This window comes from Centroberyx affinis, unplaced genomic scaffold (genome assembly GCF_046629955.1).
Source record: "Centroberyx affinis isolate AG114_WGS23_722 - 3 ecotype Tasmania unplaced genomic scaffold, CSIRO-AGI_Caff_v1 ptg000803l_1, whole genome shotgun sequence".
Taxonomy (NCBI): domain Eukaryota; kingdom Metazoa; phylum Chordata; class Actinopteri; order Beryciformes; family Berycidae; genus Centroberyx; species Centroberyx affinis.
The window spans coordinates 66,903-88,429 of record NW_027279406.1 but is presented as its reverse complement, the minus strand read 5'-3'; the positions used below and the strand labels follow the sequence as shown (position 1 = coordinate 88,429).

The 21,527-nt window shown below is 43.8% G+C and overlaps 1 protein-coding gene across 1 annotated transcript; it reads left to right on the top strand.

Annotated features, from left to right (window-relative positions):
* The first annotated feature begins 333 nt into the window (after positions 1-333).
* On the top strand, positions 334-19,157 carry LOC139644919 (myosin-binding protein H-like). Its single transcript, XM_071520457.1, has 13 exons — positions 334-625; positions 4,677-4,742; positions 5,182-5,316; positions 5,765-5,932; positions 9,691-9,779; positions 9,929-10,124; positions 10,720-10,859; positions 12,392-12,551; positions 13,176-13,312; positions 15,554-15,740; positions 16,068-16,130; positions 18,657-18,699; positions 18,830-19,157. Exons 1-11 carry the CDS (start codon positions 334-336, stop codon positions 16,106-16,108), a joined length of 1,611 nt encoding a protein of 536 aa, XP_071376558.1. The 3' UTR covers positions 16,109-16,130; positions 18,657-18,699; positions 18,830-19,157.
* The last annotated feature ends 2,370 nt before the right edge of the window (positions 19,158-21,527 follow it).

The window sequence follows — 21,527 nt, the reverse complement described above, 5'->3', positions numbered from 1 at the left end:
GTTTATATGAATCTTATCCACTGGAGGGCACCAAACCTACATGATTATTTATTGGTGTATAGCTACCATGTCTGTGTGTACTTACTTTTTCTGTCCAAAATGATGTTTTTTGCACGTCTGTGTAAAATGGATACGTTTACATAGGTTACAATATTGTCTCTGCAAAGTTTCTGGCGTTAAAGAAGGCAGGACTTTAGACTTTGTGACTGAGGGAGGGGAGGTCGAAGTCATGGAAGGGGTGGAGTCCCGTAGCCCCCAACCTATATATATTACCTAAGTCCCTCCTGACTCCTTCATCCAAAGGACTGGCCGTTCCCAAGGGTAATCGGCATCATGCCAGCCAAACCTGCACCCATCAAGAAGTCCCCCGCCAAGAAGGCCGCCGAGAATGCGCCTGAGGCTGCCCCGGAGCCCGAAGCCGCCCCGGTAGAAGCCCCGCCTGCCGAGGCACCTGCGGAGGCTGCACCTGCGGAAGCTGCACCTGTGGAGGCTGCTCCCGCCGAGGCTGCCCCCGCGGAAGCTGCTCCCGCCGAGGCACCGGCCGAGGCAGCTCCTGCAGCCGAGGGAGAGGCAGCCCCCGCCGCCCCGGCAGAGGAAGCCCCCGCTGCTGAAGGTAGCGCTCCTGGTACCTTGGAATTAAGTGTGCCAATCTCTGCGAAATATCGAACGGATACGCTAACTTTACTAACGTCTCAACTAATTCTAGTTAATATTAAATGGCGCAGAATATCGACTTAGGCTATTATAGTCTGTTTGCCATCTTAATTGGAAATCTATTTTGTTTCTAACTTTATTACACCTAACCATAAATGGACGGGTAACCTATCACCTGCCCAGCTGAGGCGGAGCTGTCGATGGTAAATTCAACTTTGACCAGCACGTTTTTAGGCCATGCTCATCTGCTAGTCCACATGAGCAGCGCTGACTATGTATAGGCTATCCCATGCATGTACCTGTAACCCAATATGTTCCACATGAATATGTTCCAATCGTGTCCTGCATGTACTGACCCAGTTGCTCCATGCAACAGGCACCTGGTATTGGACTTTCTACACATTACATTACATTATACATTTTTTGGGCATTTGTTTCCACTCATTGTGATCAAATACTGTGATTTTAAAATGTCAGAGCAACTGATTTGCCCTTTAACTGCTGACATGGCATCTAACGCACCACACCACCTGCCCCAGCTGAGCCCATCTCTGAGCCAGTTGACGAGGGTGTAATTATTCACACTGGAGATATTTGTCATCTGGTGATCATTGTTGGCCATAATTGAAGTGCTGCTCATATGTTTGCCTCATCACTGAAAATCGCTGTTGGCTTCTCCTGACCAACATTTTGCCAACTTATTACAATTTGGCAGCACCTCTACTTTCAAGGTCTCCAGTATCTGTGGTTTCCAGGCATATTGATTACAGAGAAGAATGTTAAGTTCCTCTTTTAATGATAATAATCTTTTTTAAGGTTTGTGGTTAAGGACAGAATCTGAGAGCATAATTGATCTGTACTGATTAAAGATCAAGACCTGTTGCCGGCATACAATCTCAAAGGCTTGTGGCAGAAAGCAACACAAATACCCTCTTCTCACTATGTGATATACTATTGTAAATTCCAGGCCCACAATGTGCATGTTGTCTGATACCTAACACCTAACATACCGGCAGACCCCACTCCTGCACCCAGCGCTGCCCCTGAGCCAGCGGCAGAAGGTAAAAACAATTACACTGGTGGTTTGTCTAGTAATCTAGTAATAAATATCATTCATACTATGCAGCTTCCTGGAAAGCATTACTCTGTGATGCATGCTTCATCACTGAATAGCCAAAATGTAATGGTTTATGTGATGAAATTGCAGTGATGCTGGAATTTTGAATTATGGCTCCTTTTTGATTATGAATGAAGGTAAGATTTGGTTTAACATCTCTTGCATGTGGACCTCATAACATTAACTGTTTGTTAACACCAGCTGCTCCTGCACCTGAGGAGGCTGCTCCTTCTGCTGATGCCCCTGCAGAGGCAAACCTTAAACCCCAATCCTGGCTAGTTCCACACTTATTGGACTACTAGTTATTAGTATTTGCATTATCATAAGTATAAGTAATTATTATTCGATCTGGGGACAGCATTGCCAGGCTATACCCCCAGGTCTACATACTATTTTGAAGTGCAGTTGCACCTATCCAGATTTCTGTAGTCTAGTTGTTTTAGCATCTCTTGCATGTGCTTGATGTACAGTAACATTAAAACTAGTCACTCCTGCACCTGAGGAGGCAGCAGCTCCTGCAGCTGAAGCCCCCCTAAGAGGTACAGAGAAGTATACCAATGACAGTATACTGTTTATTGAGTATTATTGGCTACTAATAGGTCAGTGTTGTTGAATACTATGGCTACTTTCCATGAGGAAATCTATCTCTAGTCCTTCATACTAACCTCTGACTCCTGACATTCAACCCCTAACCCCAGTCGCTGCACCCGCTGCAGAGGAGGCTCCAGCCCCAACTCCTGAAACTGAGGCTGCCCCAGATCATGGTAACCCGCATCTCTCTTAACCAAGCTATACTATAACGTCTTGTAACTCTAAAATATGGTCATTCTTCATGGTAAAGGTAAAACTTTGCACGCTAGAACATTCTCTAACCTCTTCCAACTCAAGGTACAGTATAATAAAAGCATAACACTGCTCTGGTCTCTTCTGATGGTCATCAATGGTTGAGTCTTTGCTACTGGTAAGACAGTAATGGTAACACAGGAGACTGGAGATGGCAGTTCCCATAACTCTTTGTACCATACTAACCTTTAACTGGAGAAATACACCTGCAGTTACCAAGTGCCTTTTCATAGGGCTATTTCTCCAAGTCTAGAACTAACTTCTCCTCATCACCTGCTAACATCTATCTAACACTAACAGTAGCCGCCGCTCCTGCTGCTGAGGACGGTGCTGCACCTGATGCTGCCGCCGAGGGTAAGGCGCCTGCTGAGCCTGCTGCTGCTGACGGTAAATTACACTGGCATTAATAACCGTTTACTGGCCATTAATGTCAGTACATTCACACTGAATTAGGTCTCGAACTAACCTCTCCTTATCACCTGCTAATACATATCTAACATCTAACAGCAGCCGCCGCTCCTGCTACCGAGGACGGTGCTGCACCTGATGCTGCCGCCGAGGCACCTGCTGAGGCCCCTGCTGCTGACGGTAAATTACACACATTAATGACTATTTACTGGCCATTAATGTCAATACACTCACACTGAATTCGCCATTGTAGAAGTCCCCCCTCCTATACGCATCCTGCAGAAATATTGCAGTGTTGTTCCAGCAGTTCCTCTCGTGGGGGGAGGAACAACCATCAAGCATGTTAAAAGTGGGACTTGTATAATGGCTACATTGGTAGACCAACCACTGACACCTATATCACCCCCCCAGCTACTAGTAAACCCACAGACCAGCTAGCAGCTACTCACAATTGCACCATAATCCTGTTTCACACACCTTCTATTGGAAAACAAACCAACTATGGGCCAACTACTCACCCTCTATCATCACTATTTTTCAGTTTTTGCATTCTCCTACTCTAATTCACTCTATACTTCTACCTGCATAGAAGGTTTCTCTCATTTATCTTATTCAAATCTTTACTTCTGTGAATGTCACTCACCAGCCCTCGATTGGTGTAGCACATAGATGAATGTATTAGACTGACCAGCATTGTTTCCGCCTGCTAACCTCGACCTGTAACCCGTAACCTCAGCTGCTGCTGCGCCCGCCGAGGATGGAGCTGCTCCAGCAGCCGTTGCTCCTACAGACGGTAAACACACACCACAGGGAACTCGCACACACAAGCTGTAATGCATGTTGTGTGTGTGTGTGTGTGTGTCCCACTATGTAATACACATGCTGTGTACATGTCCTGCTCATGACACGCTGTGTTTCGTGCTGTTTCTGTCACAAGTACTGCCTCATGTGTGAGTCCGTATCTTTTAGGTTTGTGTCTCTTTCACTAAGCCGTGGAGGTTCTCTTTTCTGGACGTATGCTGGTCTTATGCATTCTGCTGTTCATGTGGTCCTACTACTGGTCTATCTGCAAATGTCTTAGAGTGTCTCAAGAAGTGTGTTTAGGAGTCTGTTTTTTGGTCACAAGCCCATGGTCGTCCTCGTCACTCTGAATACAGAAAGCTGTGTCTGCAGTGCTCTGTCCCGCTGCTTGCTTCAGTAGAACAGATTAGATCTTGATAAGATTAGCTTCAAACGGATTAATCCCCTGCATGAGTAATGTCGTAATGTAAGTTACTAATTGGCTTCTCTAATGGCATTTCAACACTAGCTGCTGCTCCAGCTGCTGAAGACGGTGCCGCCGCCCCCGCTGCAGATGCTCCCGCAGATGGTAAACGTGAACCACAACACAGACATAACAGCATTACTACTCAACTACAAAATAACAGACACTGACACTATACTACAAACGCTGATGCTCTAAAAGAAAGGCTTTATTAAAAACACCATCACGCAATTTCCATCCATCCGGCTGTGAGGACTAGCTGGTTCTTAACTGTATGGGATCACACAATCTTTGAACCTCCTGCTATCTGTTCCTCTTTTTAGATGCTTAGATCCTCATTGCTGGCTTTGTTGCTATAATGACATTAACCTACTGCTTGTTTAATGCTAGCTGCTCCAGCTGAAGCCGCCCCAGTTGAGGAGCCACCCAAGGCCCCCACGCCCCCACCTCCTGCAGGTAACATCAGCCTCTAAGCTCAGGTTTCACTGAGAAATTTGCCTGCTCCTCTAAGCCAACCATCCAGCATTAGCAATCCATTTTTGTTCATTCATTCATAACACAGTCTTGATCCCCGCTGTGGACACATGCAACCAGCTCAAAGCAGCACCTGAAGTTTTGTTAACTCCTTTGTTGACAGAATGATAATTGTTTCACAGATATATCTGATGATGAGCCTCAGGTAACAGTTAGTTTAGAAAATGGATGTACATAGGCTTTCAGAATAAAACTCTCAAAATCACAATATGGAATGGAAAGTGTAGGGGCAATTATTCCATATATTATTCCACTTGATTTAGTACTAATCATCTCTGTGTCCACCGTTATTCCATTTTGTGTCCATCTTGCTATTGGCAACTACAATCCTTAATTCAGCGGCTCTGTTTGAACTATTCAGTCCCCACCAGCGCCCCTCTGAACGTAGCTGTGGATGATGTGAATGAGAGCAGCCTCACCATCAAATGGAGGCCCCCAGAGACCATTGGAGACTCTGGCCTGGACGGATACACCATCGAGTACTGCAAGGATGGAAGTAAGTTGTGTATTTTGTGTTTGTGTGTGTGTGTGAGGCCTACAGCCTGCACCTGTCCCCAGAGTGTCAGAGGGCAGATTGACTCATTGCTGGGTCCAGGCCGTATACGGCCGGCAGCATTTCAGCGGCTGTCACCATATCTCCCGACGCCACTTTTAGAACCGCCCGTTTGCTTAGATGACAACATGCCTTCTGAGGTTTCATCATGGCGGCCAGAACGCACCCCTTATGGGCAGGTTCTTTGTAAACTTGTGTCGACAAGCGATAAACCACTTACTATGTTAGTGGTTATTTTACAGTTTGATAAATCGAAAACTGTTAACGAATGCATAAAACAACCAAAATTTAAACCTTGTGTAACTAATGTAAGATGTAAATGTCTTTCTGTTCTCTTCACCATAAGAAGTCCAAATTTCACAACTAATCACAACCCTGGGTTTCCCTATAGCGACTGACTGGACTGTGGCCAATGAGGCGTTGACCCCAGCGAACCGCTACTGCATTAAGAACCTGACCACCGGTGACCTGCTCCATGTGCGTGTGGTAGCTGTAAACGCCGGTGGCCGCAGCGAAGCCGCCGCCCTCGCCGAGCCTGTGCCTATCCGTGAGATTGTTGGTGAGTACCCACCGCACTTATTACTCAAGCAATTACTCATAAAACAAACCTATTTGAAGTGAATTTTGTGGTACTTTTTGGTATTTTGTTTGGTTTTTTTGTGGTATATTTTAAGCTGACGTTTTTTTTTTTTTACCATACAAAATATTTTCTACTGTAGGAAAAACGTCCACTTAAAATATGCCACAAAAAAACCCAACAAAATACCAAAAAGTAACACAAATGTTTTTTTGTGTGGATGCTCTCTGAGGTTTTTGTGGGGGTAAAACACAATAACCTCCCGTAGTCTAAAGGTCAGGTTTTCAGGTGTCTGCAGCCTCTTCATCAGAAGCTGTTTGATAGTTATAACGTATGACCTATCCTTAGCATACTCATATTGCAACTCAGGAGGTAGAGGTAGTCTTCAGTGCCAGTGCTACAGATGGACTCCACAGCTGTACGCGCATAAATCCCATAGCTGCTGACAAGACCTTTCATTAGCTTCAAATTATACCTCCAGTTGAGTGTGCACACACCTAAAGTAGGCAGGCTTGGCAATACAGTATTTCTGTGTAACTGGAACATGTGTGAATTAGTTACACAAATATGATTAATTGGTTACAATTAATTTACTAGTGATTGACTGATGTGACATATTTTGGATGTAGACATAGAAAAAACATGATACAAGTAAAACATAGGATCCAGGCCAAGGTCAACACTCTTTCCACACATGGGTGCTGCAGTATCAGCCAGGCTGCAGTGTGATTTCAGGCAGGTGAGGGAAGACGTTTGGCTAATAAGCCATCTGTCAGCCATACTCTCTATTGGCATTAACCCTGTGAGTGTGACCTCACTGTCAAACCTCACTATCATTTATGCCATTGACTCTCAAGTGCACTGTTGGCACAACTAGCCCTATAGCTGAGTGAAGTTACTGTATATAAATTGTCACAATCACCTCGCTTACCTGTGCTTAAATAACAGTCCAAAGGGAAACGTTTGGATGTTTTTGTAAGTAGCCATAACTATTTATTTCGTCTTCCTTATCTACATTAAGCCAGTGTCCTGATAAACTGTCAATATTGGACATTTTTGGCACTGGCAGTAAAAGGGTACTCAGGATAGACTGATGCTCCTTATGTCCTTGTAATGATCCCAACAGTAACTGTTACTCTTATGCAATTAGCTATAGAGTACTGTTCCTCTGATACTGGTTTATGTTGAGAGGCCCTGCATGGCCTCAAAATACACATGGACAAAACGGTTATCAACCTTCTCTTTGTTTGTGGGGGAACTTTCCCTCTAAACAGTGAGTCTGTTTAGTTACTAGAGCCTTGATTTTCCATCTGCACCTATGTTGCCTTAGTTCAGTTGCCTGAGTTATAGGCATGGGACGATCTGCTTATCTCACGATACGATTTAATACGTGATCTGGGGCTTATGATTCCATACAACCACGATATGATGTAAGGAATAAAAGTTCAATGACAACAAAGTATGACGAAGTAGCCACAAATCTTTCTAGCAATGGCATTGGCTTGCTAGAATGTAAACAACAATGTCATTACAAAGTGCAAATAATATAGTTTGGATGGAGAGCTTGTGAAATTGTGATGGGCAAGCCGTCTCTTTTGTGTTTACTACAGCAGAATAAAATGGAGCTAATATCACCATACATTTTTCTGCCCCATGATATGTATTGTCACACTTTTGAATTGCGATACATTGAATTTCGATATATCGTCCCATCCCTACTGAGTTATGTTGTTATGTTGCCTGAGTTGCCTGAGTCCCTCATGGCTTAAAGAGTCTTAGCGCCTTCCCCTGAGAGGTCGATGTAACACATATTTGGACTAGGATGCAGTGCAGACCTAACCTGACACGTCCTAGTGATCCACTTTCAGAAGGACACCTTACTGTCTGTCTCTTAGGATAATAAACTACTGGGAAACAAACAGGAACCCAGTGGGGAGAAATGTGGTCATGCAACCAGAACCACTGGTCAACTCAGGGGAGCGAAACATGAGCCTAATTGATGGATTTTGGGTGGCCTGTGGGGGATAAATTCAGCTGTGTGTCCGTCACACACTGTCCTGCAGACGCCCAAGTACACACATTTGATAGACATACACACTGTCCCACATAAATCATGCTGCAAGCCCCCGCAAAGACACCTTTGTCCGGAGACAAAGCCAGATTATAGATCATTTCTTTGCGGGAGGACGCGCTGGCTGCCGAACGCTGTCATGCCAGGAACAGTTCTGGACATAGCTGAGAAGTGTGCTGATTAGAAGGGATTAGGGTTTGAGCCAAAGCAGGAGGACCAGATCCTCATTTGGAACGATGCTTCCAGGTGCCTGATCCCATCCTATACACCAATATCCCAACAGCCGAGTGATGGTGAGATGGGACATGGAGATGCACAGGCGGAGGGACAAAAGAGAGGGACGGGGGAAGGGGAGGGGGGGGGACTAAGTGAGACAGAGACCAACAGACGCAGAAAGTGAGATAGGACAGCTAGATGAAGGTGGACAGGAGGTTCATGGGGTGTGAGGTCGGAGCACATTTTGAGTGGAAGAGGAGAAATGGTTGCGGCAGGACGGCAGAGGCGATGGAGGGTAACAGCTTGGGGGTTTCATATATCCTGTAAGCCGTGAGAGCTTTTGAGAGATTTGCTGTTTATGTAGAAACATGCTAGGGATTCTGTTCGCGACACTCAGCACCCTGCCTAAACCAAACAGTCCCACATAGTGGTTAGGTTATTAACTGCCTCATTGACTATGTTTCAACCACTATACAATTTCATATACAAGAGATAGGGATGGGACGATATATTGAAATTCAATATATCGCAATACAAAACTGACAATACGTATCGTGGGGCAGAAAAGTGAATTGTGATATTAGCTACATTTTATTCTGCTGTAGGAATCACAATTGAGACGGCTTGCCTATATTTTTTTGTCATAATGTGAGTGAAGCCAGTATTTCTAGACTTGATGTTGGAACAATCCAAAAGACTGACTCAATGCCCATCAGTTGAAAGTGGTGCCACCGTCCCACTGCTTCTTTAATATGTGTGAACACATGTTGGGGTTTGTCCCAGACCGTCGCATCATCAAATCTATTTTAGGAGCAGCTCGGATGTGGAGGCATGCTCTTTTGCCTCTCTGCATCTAGATGCTCTACTTTTCCTCTCACCCTCCCCCAGCAACACTAGAATGAATTTGTCCCATTTCATTTAAAACCAGACACAATTATGAATGAAATTGTGCAGCAGTAATAGCACTAATGATCTTCAGAAACATTTTCTTGATAATCGTCATGAATGCCTTTATACCATTTAATGTACTTAAAACTATTAAAACGGCTTTGCCTTGATAACAGTTCCGTTCCTGTTTGGATGGTTGGACCATTTGGGCTGACTAGGTGTCTAATTTTAGGTCCTTCACACATGTTCCCCTGTGAGCTTTGCCCATGAGTGGCTGGTCTATTTAGGGTCCTGCTGACCTGTCATTCTCAGCATACGTGACCCCACTCAGAATTGGGAGTGTGCATCACACATTTCTGCCTCTGTACAGAGTTAGCTGGTAATGATATCAGGTAGTTACCACACAAAATGTTCCAGCCAAAGCAACAACAGATAAAATCCACCCCACGCAGCACCAAATTACTGTTGGTGTGTTAAGCAGAATAAAGAATATGTATTAAGCAGATAATATGCAAAAACCTTTCTCCATAAGTGTCATAAATGATGTCGTTATGTTTTTCCTCAGACCGTCCCAAGATCCGCATGCCCCGCTTTCTCAGAGCTCGCTACGTCAAGCAGGTTGGACAGCAGGTCAATCTGGTCATCCCCTTCAACGTAAGCCAGCCAACACACACACATATATATTTACACACACACTCATATTCCAATAGCAATATATAAAGTTAGCACCAAATACATACAGTAATTACAACCTTGCATCTTGTTAAGATATGTGCCTCTTTGCCTCTTCTCCAACCCCTCAGGGTAAGCCCAAGCCTGTGGTGTCCTGGCTTAAGGACGGCCAGCCTTTGGATCCAAAGAGGGCCAACATTAGGAACAGTGACAAGGACAGCATCCTGTTCATCCGCACCACCCAGAGGGAGGACTCCGGTGTCTACGAGATGACTGTCAAGGTGGACAGCTTCGAGGACAAGGCCAGCATTATCCTGCAGATTGTGGGTAAGTTTGTACATGCATATCCAGAAGAAGCAAAATATTTAGCTGCACAGTTGTATGTGTGTGTGACATGCATGAACTCCAGTCTTATTCAAGGGCACTCTGTTGAATCAGCTGTTTTGGGTGTGCAGCTGTCTAGCTTGTTGGCAGGCGCAGGATGTCTGGGTCTTAGACTGGAGATTGACTCTAAAAGAAAGCTGGAGCGCTAGCCAACATCAATGACACCTGTAACAATGATGCCGTTTGACCCTGATTGTGTGGAGCAGCCTGCTCTCCCTTTTAGTTGCTGTTATGATGTGTGCAACAATTCAAGAAGTTAGTCTAAACTCATTATTTGAAAAATTATGTGTTTGTCCAAAAAAAAAAAGATATTCACTTTTGATTTACCTCAGTTGGTAGCGGAGCCATCTCATGCTTTCAGAAACAAAACTGGAGAGACTCTTTAGTTCTTGCTAGCGAATGATGTCTGTAACACAGATATGTACTACCACGCATATGTTGACACTTCTATGTACTTCCCGCAACTTAACATTGTTATGTACAAATTAGCGTTGTTATGTACTTAACCTTAGATGATAATAACAATGTGTTTCCACAGAGCTGCCTGGTCCTCCTGCCAGTGTGAAGCTGGTGGACACCTGGGGCTTCAACGCCGCCCTGGAATGGACCCCACCCACCGATAATGGCAACACAGAGATCACCGGATACACCATCCAGAAGGCCGACAAGAAGACTGGGGTGAGACGCGCACACAGTACAAGTCCACTCACAAACATACGTGCTAGCACCCAGTCAATCACACTGTCAGACTCTGTGTGTTAAGTAGCAGACACAGGATCACACACTTTTGGAAGTATGAGGCAGGGAAACATGGAATGGGAAATGAGATTTGAACCTCAACAGCGAATCATCAATTATTTTCATCAGTGTTGCTCAGTCACTTCGATGGGAGTCCTCATCGAGCTGATTTATTTCTGACTCAACTATAACAGCATCCTGGGAACATTTATAAAGATGATGTGAGCTCAGACTTAGATGTGGATGTGCCATGGACTTAATCGCACAGGATTTAAACTATGAAGCCCCCCTCATTCTCCATCTTGTGGATCCAGACAAAACTACCGCTAATCAGTGGATCTGACTCGGAACACTATGTCTCTGTTATCTGGGGGATCATTCTTCAGCCTTTCGAAATGCTAAGGAGTCTTTTTAGCGCCATGACTGATGGTCTCTTTCGTGGCTCTGAAAGGAGTCTGGCAGGGAGGTGAGAGGGTGCTGCTGCCAGGGAGCCCTGGGGTTATTTAACCAAGCGCGCCCAGAGCCAAGAAATAAAGATACAGGCCTGGCCCAGTGCAGACACATGCACACACATGCACACACACTCCCTCTTTGTCTCTCTTCTCTTTTTCTTTCTTTCCTTTTCTTTCTTTCTTTCTCTGTCCCACATGGAGTTACAGTGAGGTGGTGTGAAAAGTGATTTAGGGTGTTGATGAGGGTAAATGGGGTGAGGTTAAAACAAGTGTCCTGCTCTTTATGAGGAGCCCAGTGGCTGTCAAAGTGAAAATCTGACCGCCACATGGAGGTGGATGTCAAAAGCAAGACAGTGGAAAGATAAGACAGGCAGCTACAACATATGACATGACACCTGGTAGGTTGCTATACACACACATTCCTTGCCAACAGTCAACTACAGAAAACACAACATACACAGTTTATAGACCTTGTATGGGTCTGACATTTACTGGACCTTGTTTTACTATTAATTTGCACATAATATAACAAAAATTGGTACAAAGGAGAAAAGAAAAAAGAGATATAGTTAGCGTGCAGGAGAGGTCAGAAGCCATAGGTTCATAAGGAGTTCCTCACATGGAATTAAAACAATAATAATAAGCTATTGGTAATAATTGATGTGACTAGGACAAATCACAACATCATAACAGTATAACAAAAAACATTTCTCACTTCCAGTCAGTCTCTTCGGTCTCTAAATGCATAATGATTGTCAGGCTAACCGGAAAAGGATTATTGATAACAATTGATCAGATATCTATGCTTTAATAACAATATATGGCATATAGCAATTTATGTACTTTTAAACAATGAATTGTCATAACTAGTGTTAGATTATTCAGTTACTAATACGGTAGTGGTCTCTGCCAGGTGTTATGCTGCAAAAGAAGAGAAACTTTATTGTGATTTTGTGTTATCTTGTCCAGTCATGCTGTGTGCCGTGCTAAATCTGACTTTTGTTGTGTCTCTGTATGAAGGACTGGTTCACCGTGCTGGATCACTACCACAGGCTAAATGCCACCATCTCAGACCTCATCATGGGCAACTCCTACTCCTTCAGAGTGTTTGCTGAGAACAAAGTGGGCATCAGTGAGACGTGCACTGTCACCGCAGAGGTGGCCACCATCCAGAAGACAGGTAACCTTAGGATGAATGCCTTTTAGAAGTCCTTTTGTTTATATGATCAAGAGTTCAAGTGTGTTTGACTGGCAGTTTTTTTGGTACAGCTGGAAACTACTGGGATATTAATTTAATGGGCTATAAGTGAGACTTCTGTGTATGTATGTGTGTGTGTGTGTGTGTGTGTGTGTGTGTATGTGTGTGTGTGTGGGCGTGCGTATATGTGCACATATGCACTGTCGTCATTGATGTTTTATTTATAGAGGAACTGTCCATGGTAAACACATAAACACAGTCATGGCTGAAGCCGGGGATAATCAGGCTGCAAGCGATAAATGAGCGTCACTAATTATCAAGATAGCATTGTATATAGAGATCATTTTGGCCGAGATAATCATACTAGGAAACTTTCATATCGGCCTAGTTCCTGCAATGAGTGTCTTTTAGTGACGTATATGTGTACATGCTAGATCTCTGTCGTTCCCGCTCAGGATTGTGTGTATGTGTGCGTGTGCATCCAATGTGTTTTTCCTCTCTTTTAATGTTGCCTGCATGCTGAAAAGTGTATGCTGACAAGGTGTAAGAGCTGTACAGAGTCTTTCTGCGGCCAGTGTGATCTAGACCTTGTTCCGTGTGTCTCAGGCATCGTCTACAGGCCCCCCGAGTACCTGGAGCACAACTTCAGTGAGGCGCCCAAGTTCACTACAAACCTTAAAGACCGCGCTGCTACTGTGGGATACACCACCAAACTGCTGTGCTCCGTTCGTGGTTTCCCCAAGGTCAGGTTCTTACTTTGCTAACACACATATACACACACAATACACACACACACACTTACTACAGTCTGCATTGAAGCCCCTGGGTCAGCTCACTGTGTCATGTGACATGTCCATGACCCTCTAAGCCCCCTCCTGAGGTTAATATCCAGTTTACGAATTCCACGCTTGAATGTCCAGCATCACAATGGCCTTCCCAGCATGCCTCACCAATAGCCGCTGACAGCTGCTGATTGGCTGGCATTTTAGCATGTGATTGGATGGTATTTAAATGGCGACCTGTAAGTAATTTGTTTGGAGCACAAGCAAACTTAGCATAGCTAGGAGAGCCTCTGTTGATCCTTGTGAAGAAAGGAAGTGTGTATCCTGGCACAGGCAAGATATTCCCACCAAATTACTACGCTGCAGTGGGTCTGTTGAGAGTCTGGATATTTTTTTAATGAAGCTGAAATGACCATTTTCCTGTTATTCTTGAAAATTTGGATCCAATCATGGAATTTTTTATTCTTTATTTTAACATTGTCGCTCTTTGTCTTACCAGAAAAATACCAGAAGTTCTTACCCTCAGTAAACCATTTGAGTGTCTTGTATACCATTCCAAATGAGGTATTAATGTCGCTGCTGTAAAGCCGCTGTTGAACAGGGCTGGGCTAGCATTGGTATGTGTGGGTGAGGTTTCAGTATGTCTCTCTCTCTGTTCTTGGCGACCACGGCTCTGGTTAAACATATCTTTACAGTTGTCTGACTGACGCAGATGGCCATGGTGGAAATGCAGTTGATTATGCGACCTAGCCGTCCTTGGCTCCTCACCCAGTGAGAACAGAGGGGAGTGGACAGTCTGTGCATGCCAGTGTAGTTGAGACATATCACACAGGTCCATAGAGGCTAGGGCTGCCCTCAGCCTGCCTAATTGTCCCCTAAGTGCACCAAGTTGACCATGAAGACCAACACACAGTACACAGAAAGGAGAGGAGGAATGGAGGAGTACTGAACAGGGGGGTAAAAGGCTGGGAGATAATCATGTTTCAGGGACAGCTGAGGAGAGACTAGCAACCTGTGTATGTGTAGCTTTTAATGCGGGGTTGCATGTGTCTATATGTGTGTGTGTGTGGGGGTGAGTCACAGAGCCCTGAATGTGTTTAATGGCACGGCTACTGAATGCACAATGAAACCCTGGCTCATCAGGCGTGTCCAAATGAATCCCTCTGTTTCTATGAGGAGCCAGGTGCTGATTCACGCCCTCGGCCTTAAACCAGGATCTATATAACTGGACTTACCACGTCTAAATGAGTCATTCACGCTTCTCTCTGTGGGAGGGGAGGCTTGGGTTCTGCAGGCGCAGCAACCCAGCAGTAGCAACTGTGTGAAAACCTACCCGCTACTAATCATCTTTAGGGGGCTGTGGAAACAAAGGCGTGTTACTGTGTGTGTATGTGTGTGTGTGTGTGTGTGTGTGTGTGTGTCTGTGGGCTATGTGAGTGTTTGCAACGTGCTTCTATTGTGCCACCGTCTCTTCCTTGGCTCAGAGTCCATAGCCTATTGAGAACCACTGAGGAGGTCCAACAGAGAGGCATGTAGACACTAGTATGATAAGTTCTCCTGCAGTTTCTGATAAAGAGCTGTCACTGAGTGAGAATAGAGAGGTAGAAAATGGAATAGTAATGGGATAGAGCTGAGAGGGAGAAGAGAAAGAGTAGATAAGCCGGGAAGAAAAAGAAGAGACGGAGATAAGAACAGCCTGTTGTCCTCTTATGGCTAAGTGGAGATGTTGCTGTATCACAGATTGAAGGTACTATTTTTGCCACCCGTCCAGACCGCAGCTCTGTTATCAGTATGGCTAACTGGCTATCAGTGAAAGACCCACACCGGGTGCTAAAAGACAGAGAGAGGATGGGACAAGGTTAAAATAATAGCAGGGAGAGCAGGGGTATAGTGATAGCGATAGCATGGTAACAACAAGAGAGTGAGTTTTTCCAGCTGAGTAAAAGCATATTCTTCCTCTATGATGGATTTGAACACATACACACTTACAATATTTCACATTTTGATATTAATCTTCAAGTAACGCCAAGCTAGTTAACATCGAGGCCGCAGAGACACGGAACAAAAAATGTGCAGAATTTGAGACACTAATGCTTTGTGTAGATCCAGTGTAACAGGGAATCAGCTGTACATCCAATGGTGACACACATTCATGCCATTGCTTCCTCTTTCCTTCGCACTCTTTCTTCTTTCCCCTCTCAGCCTAAGGTGGAGTGGTTGAAGAACCAGATGGTCATTGGTGAAGACGCCAAGTTCCGTCAGATCTCCAACCAGGGCGTTTGCTCCCTGGAGATCCGTAAGCCCTGCAGCTTCGACGGTGGTGTGTACACCTGCAGAGCCAAGAACGCCGAGGGAGAGGCCACTGTCTCCTGCAAGCTGGAGGTCAAACGTATGTATCTGAAAATGGCAGAACAGTTAAAAATGCACCTGGAAGTGGCAGAATGGCTGTCGCTGCAATATTGTAAGAGTTACTCCAGCATTATGTACACAGAAGATATATGATGGACACAATTATCTGTAAATGCTGTCCAAAACTATAGGCAAAGGGTTACATGAGCTCTTTTACCAAAATGTAGGGAGTTTATAATACCTGTTATTGGTACAACACATGATACTGTTTCCATGACCCAAAATTGAAACCTGAAAAGTGTAAAAGCAGACGTAAACCCATTTTTAAGCTGTTATGAAACCATTTTCCTCCTCTTGGTCCCAACAGAGATTCTTCTTGCGGAAGCTGACAAGGAGAAGGCCAAATAAACCAACACCTATACACCCAGAGGTAAGGAACAAAGAGAGAAAGAGAGAGAATCACATACAAGATCTTGTCTGCGAGTGTAATCCAGAGTGTAATCCAGCGTTTCACTCACTAGTATGCCACTTGTGGGAGCCCAATTTATCTCTATATATATCTTTCTCCATCTCCTCAGAAACTAAAATATCCTTTAATCACCTCCCCTCTTGAGGGTCACCATGATTCTCTGACAGGACACTGCTTATTAACCTCTTGGAAAATACTACAGTGTGTGTTGGCCAGCCATCAATTGCAATGTTCTCAAGCTCATAGCATCACATTAGAGCCAATAACAGCTCATCACCCCCTCCCTCTTGACCCCCCCCCCCCCCCCCCCCCCCCCCCCCCCCCCCCCCCCCCTCCTTTGGATCCTGCCTTTGGATCCCAGTCTCACCCCCCTTGCTCCCTCCTCCCCACCTTTCCTCTCCTTCCTTCTTTTTCTTACTCGTGGCATGCCCCACTTTTGGATGCAGTAATGTGGCAAAGATTAATGTCAGTCAAACAGCAACACCAAATAGCTAATTGATGTTTTTCCAGCTTTGATATTTCTATATTCTGTCCTCACTGTTAAGCAGAAGGTTTGGGTATTGACGCTCTCATTTAAGCTTTTTAAATCGAGGGCTTGGAGCCAAAGGGGCGTAAGTGCGTTATAGTAGATTTTACAGGAGAGCCAAAACAAATTTTGATCAAACTTGGATCAGCTGCCGTTACCACATACTAAGCACAATATTTTAACTTTTTGTGTTATCAGATTGAGCATTACCATAAAACAATACAGCTACAGTTTAAGTTGAATTATATTTGTTTACTTTTTTAAAAATGGCAAAAGAGTGAAATATGCCTTTTTGGCACAAACATTATCCCAATACAGCCATGCAGAATATGGGTGTATGTAAGTAAACAATTGTAAAACTCATTTTAATACAAATCTAGCATTTACACTTCAATCAACACTGAAATATAAAACAGATCAGAATTAATATCTTTATCTTTAAGTAATGCTCAGCAACTTTCACCAAGGCCTTTAAAATTGTAGGCTACATGGAACATATCAAATTGATTGATTTTTTTTTTTCTGTTAAAAACTTTTAATAAACCTTTTTAATAAACCTCTATAGACATAAGAAACGACTTTTGATTCTAAACTACTACTTTTTTTCTTTTCTTTTGCTAGTATAATATGTGTCCCAGTACACTTATTGATGTTTCCTGGGACACATTCAAAGACCTGTAAAACTCATAACACTGAGGGAGAACTTCAGCTACCAGCAGTCTTACTATCAGAGCTCATCTTGACCAGTTCACACTCCAAACATTATAAAATAACATTTTGAATATATAGTATTTCATGGGAATATTAACATATTTACATTAATCTAATATTGACCTAGAATATTAATTAGGATATGAATAGGATACTAAAAATGATGTGATCATGCTGCCATGCTAGCATTACTTACGTCAATGCTTACAATGCTTGTTCAGTGTCAAAAGTGGGGTTTTGCTTGGTGTCAAAAGGGCGTTAAGTGCAAAAAAAGCATGTGGAAGAGGTGTTAGAGAGATTTGGGCAAGGCAAAATGGGGAGAAAGAGAATTATGTAGAACGAGAGAGAGAGATATCGGTAAATGGATGCATAGGATAGTTCAGAGTTGCAAGAGGGTTAGCGATAGAGTAATGGTTTTCTCTGACTGTAAAGGACATACCACTGGATATTTTTACGGCACTGTGAAACACTGTATCACTTTACACTCCTGCTGTACATTCAGATCCTGTTAGCAAGGAGCCAATCGCATCATGTCATATTAGTCAGATGACTGATCCCTCCCACAGCATTTAAATGTTTGGTCAACTTCTGTATTCACATTACCAATTAAATTAGGTTTTCATAAAGTGGCTTGCTATGTTTTATCTCCTCAGTAGCCCACCTTTCTTTTTCTCTCATCTGCTTTCATTTTCTATCCGTTCCCCCTCTCTCCTTGTCTTCAATCTCGCTATCTCCTAAGCAGAACTAGTGGTAGGTAGGTTAGAGGAGATCAATGATTAAGTGACGTGATCAGGCTTGTTAAGTTGAGTTTCTCTGCTTCTCCCACTCAGTAGTCTCCTGTCAATCTCCACTGGCATATAAGTGGCAGTGGGACGGTGTGTGATGTGGTCCTATAAGTCACAGCCATACATGGGAGGGCTCCTCAGTGAAGGGAAGTGAAGGGAGGGAACGCCTTAGGGTGGGGGGTGGGGGTGTCAGCACGGCACCTCACAGCTTCTAAAAATGACTCCATATGATCCGCCACTCAGAGAAACTCTTCACATTACCATGAGTCAACAGGCTTACAGGACCAGGCCAGATAACCCCCACCTATGGAAAGACACAGTAGATTCTATATGCACACACATACAAACAAATAAATGCACAGTCCTGCACACACACTTTCTGTCAAAAGGAAAGCAAAATATTCCTGGCCCAAGTGATTATGACCCAATTTAATCCACTTCTTGCTTTAACTCTCTTTCCACCAGTGCCTCAGAAGGACCAGCAGGAGTCCAGGTCTTATGTTTTAAGGTGAGTTTTCATGTGTGTCTGTGTCTATATGTGTCTCTGGGTCTGTGTGTATGTGTGCCCAATGCCCATGTGTAATATATCTCTCTGACCGTTTGCTTGTGTTTCTTCTTCTTCTCCTTTTCTGCTCCAGAGTGTTTGGGGAGGTGAGAGAAAGAGACAAGAGGCTGGCTGTGCAGCAGCGTGTACATAATGAAGAAAGGAAGAGCGCACCACACACCACCAACTCTGCATCTATTTCCGCCCCCACCCACCTACACATCCTCCCTCCCCACCGCTTTCAGTATGCAGGGAAGATCACCTCACCCCCCCACCCTCCTTCCGTCAGAAATAGAAACATGCTACATTTTGTATGCGTTATTTTAGTTGGCTATAACGACATGTATCTAAGGTTGTATTGACAGTGTTTATTTCCTGCCTGTGGACTGTTTGTTATTTATGTGTACTACTCAATAAAATAGTGAATCCATGGACATGCTATAGCAATGACTGTATGGATGTGTATTAAGCCAACATTACAGAAAATTTGCTGTCTATTCCTCTGTTTGGCTCCTATCACATGTCATCAATGCCATGATCACAATATTTATTGTAAGCTCCTAACAATGTAACACTACACATAGCTTTAGGCTACATAAAATCTGGGTCTATAGGCCATGATGCATAGGAAACATTTGGCCATTACTTATTTATGAATAATACTCATGAAATAGTCCCAGTTGCTAATCCCCATCGCTGCTGAAGGCATAATGCTCATCTCCACTGCCTCATAAAAGTCAGTGTCTTCAGTATGGAGTCACCTAGAAAGCAGTGCTGGCTTAAAAGGGGTGACACAGTGGCGTAGTGAGTAGCATGACCACCCCACAACCAGAGGTCCCACATTCAGGCCCCCATGTGGGCAAGCACCCAACCTGCTGACGTGTCCTTGAGCAACACAGTGAATCCCCTGCAGTCTGACCAGCCGGTGGAGGGCAGCAAGGCAAAAGCGCCCTACGGGGGATCAATAAAGTATCACATTATTAAATTATTATTAAACCATACAACATTGATGTTGCTGTTGGTGCTAGTTCAAGTTGCGGTGCCTCTTTACCTCCCAGTGTGCAACCTCAGATTTGGCCCAGGGCTCTGTCTGCTTTTCAAAGCTCAACTGATGCCTGAAGGACCATATATACACTCACTGAGCACTTTATTAGGAACACCATGCTAATACTGGGTAGGTATCAGCTTTCAGCTCAGTGTCAACCAGCTACCAAAGTGCCATCCGCCTCAAGGTTGGACATGTTGCATTCTGAGATGCTTTTCTGCTCACCACAGTTGTAAAGAGGTTATCTGAGTTACTGAAGCCTCTCTGTCAGCTCCAACCAGTCTGGCCATTTTCCTCTGACCTCTCTCATCAACAAGGCGTTTCTGTCCGCAGAACTGCCGCTCACTGGATGTTTTTTGTTTTTTGCACCATTCTGTGTAAACTCTAGAGACTGTTGTGTGTGAAAATCCCAGGAGATCAGCAGTTTCAGAAATATTCACACCAGCCCGTCTGGCACTAACAACCATGTCACGGTCAAATTTTTTCCCCCCGGATATTTGATGTGACCATTAACTGAAGCTGCTGACCTGTATCTGCATGATCTTATGCATTGCACTGCTGCCACACGATTGGCTGATAGGATAATTGCATGAATAAGCAGGTGTACAGGTGTTCCTAATAAAGTGCTCGGTGAGTGTATATTTCCATGTTCTTCAGAACTGATGTTGGACCTGAAGAGGCACTCTTACACAGTTTGTTAATTTCAATGTATCTCATGAAACATGCTTATTTTATTTGGGCAAAAATATGCTTCTATGGCAGGATGTTTTCATCAACATGAATTACCACAAATTACGATTTTGTGTATTAAGGCCATTTTAGTAAATTCTTGCATAACTGTGTGCAAATTGGGTTTGTGAGAAGCAAGTGGTTCATTCAGTTAAACCCATTATCTGACATGCAGTAGTATGTGAACAGTATACTTTGCTTTATATCTATCTTTTCCAAAAGCACCAATTTGTCTAAAACAGCAAATGCTATAAGCTTTGTTAGAAATGTGCAGTCTGCCCATGTAAGAGGCATATTACAGACAGTTTTCTCTTTCCTGTGCTATACTGACACCCTATGGCCAGACAAAACCACTGATAGGGGAACGCCCATGTGTCACAGTATCTGTCTGACATCTCATGTTGTCTGTACATTTAGTCACCCTTTACCACTGTGTATGGATAACTCTCTACAGCACCCTTCTTCTCTCAAACTAATTAACTCTTGATGACTGCAAAATGGTTTTTGACTTATGGGAATTGACAGCTGTGAATAAAATGCTTTCCATTTTCAAGAACAGAGAGTGGAAGATGACTTCTAGCCGACAAAACACAAATGTCACTGTGGTGTCTGTGGTTGATGGGCAGGGTTTGCAGAAAAAAGATTCATGAAACTAGCTTGCAGTTCCTCTAATGCTCCCAAGTTTATGTTATGCAAACACAGTTGGAAAGTGAACATGCACATTGGTGAAAATAAGATGATGCATTATGGGATTACAGCAAGCCATTCGTAACTTTGGCTTCATTGCATAGGGTTTGGTTTGAGGTCTTCTTTGCTTTCAGTTTGATCAATCAGTTCTAAAAGTAACTAGAATAATTTTAAATGCTCAAAACACTTAGTAATTGAATAGAAGAATAGGCATTTGAGATATTTTTTGTCAGATCTTTAAAATTTAAAACGTACGTTTGCATAACACCATTTTTGTGCTGATGAGCAATAACAAATTCATGTCGTGAAGACAAACATCTGAGTGTGGTTG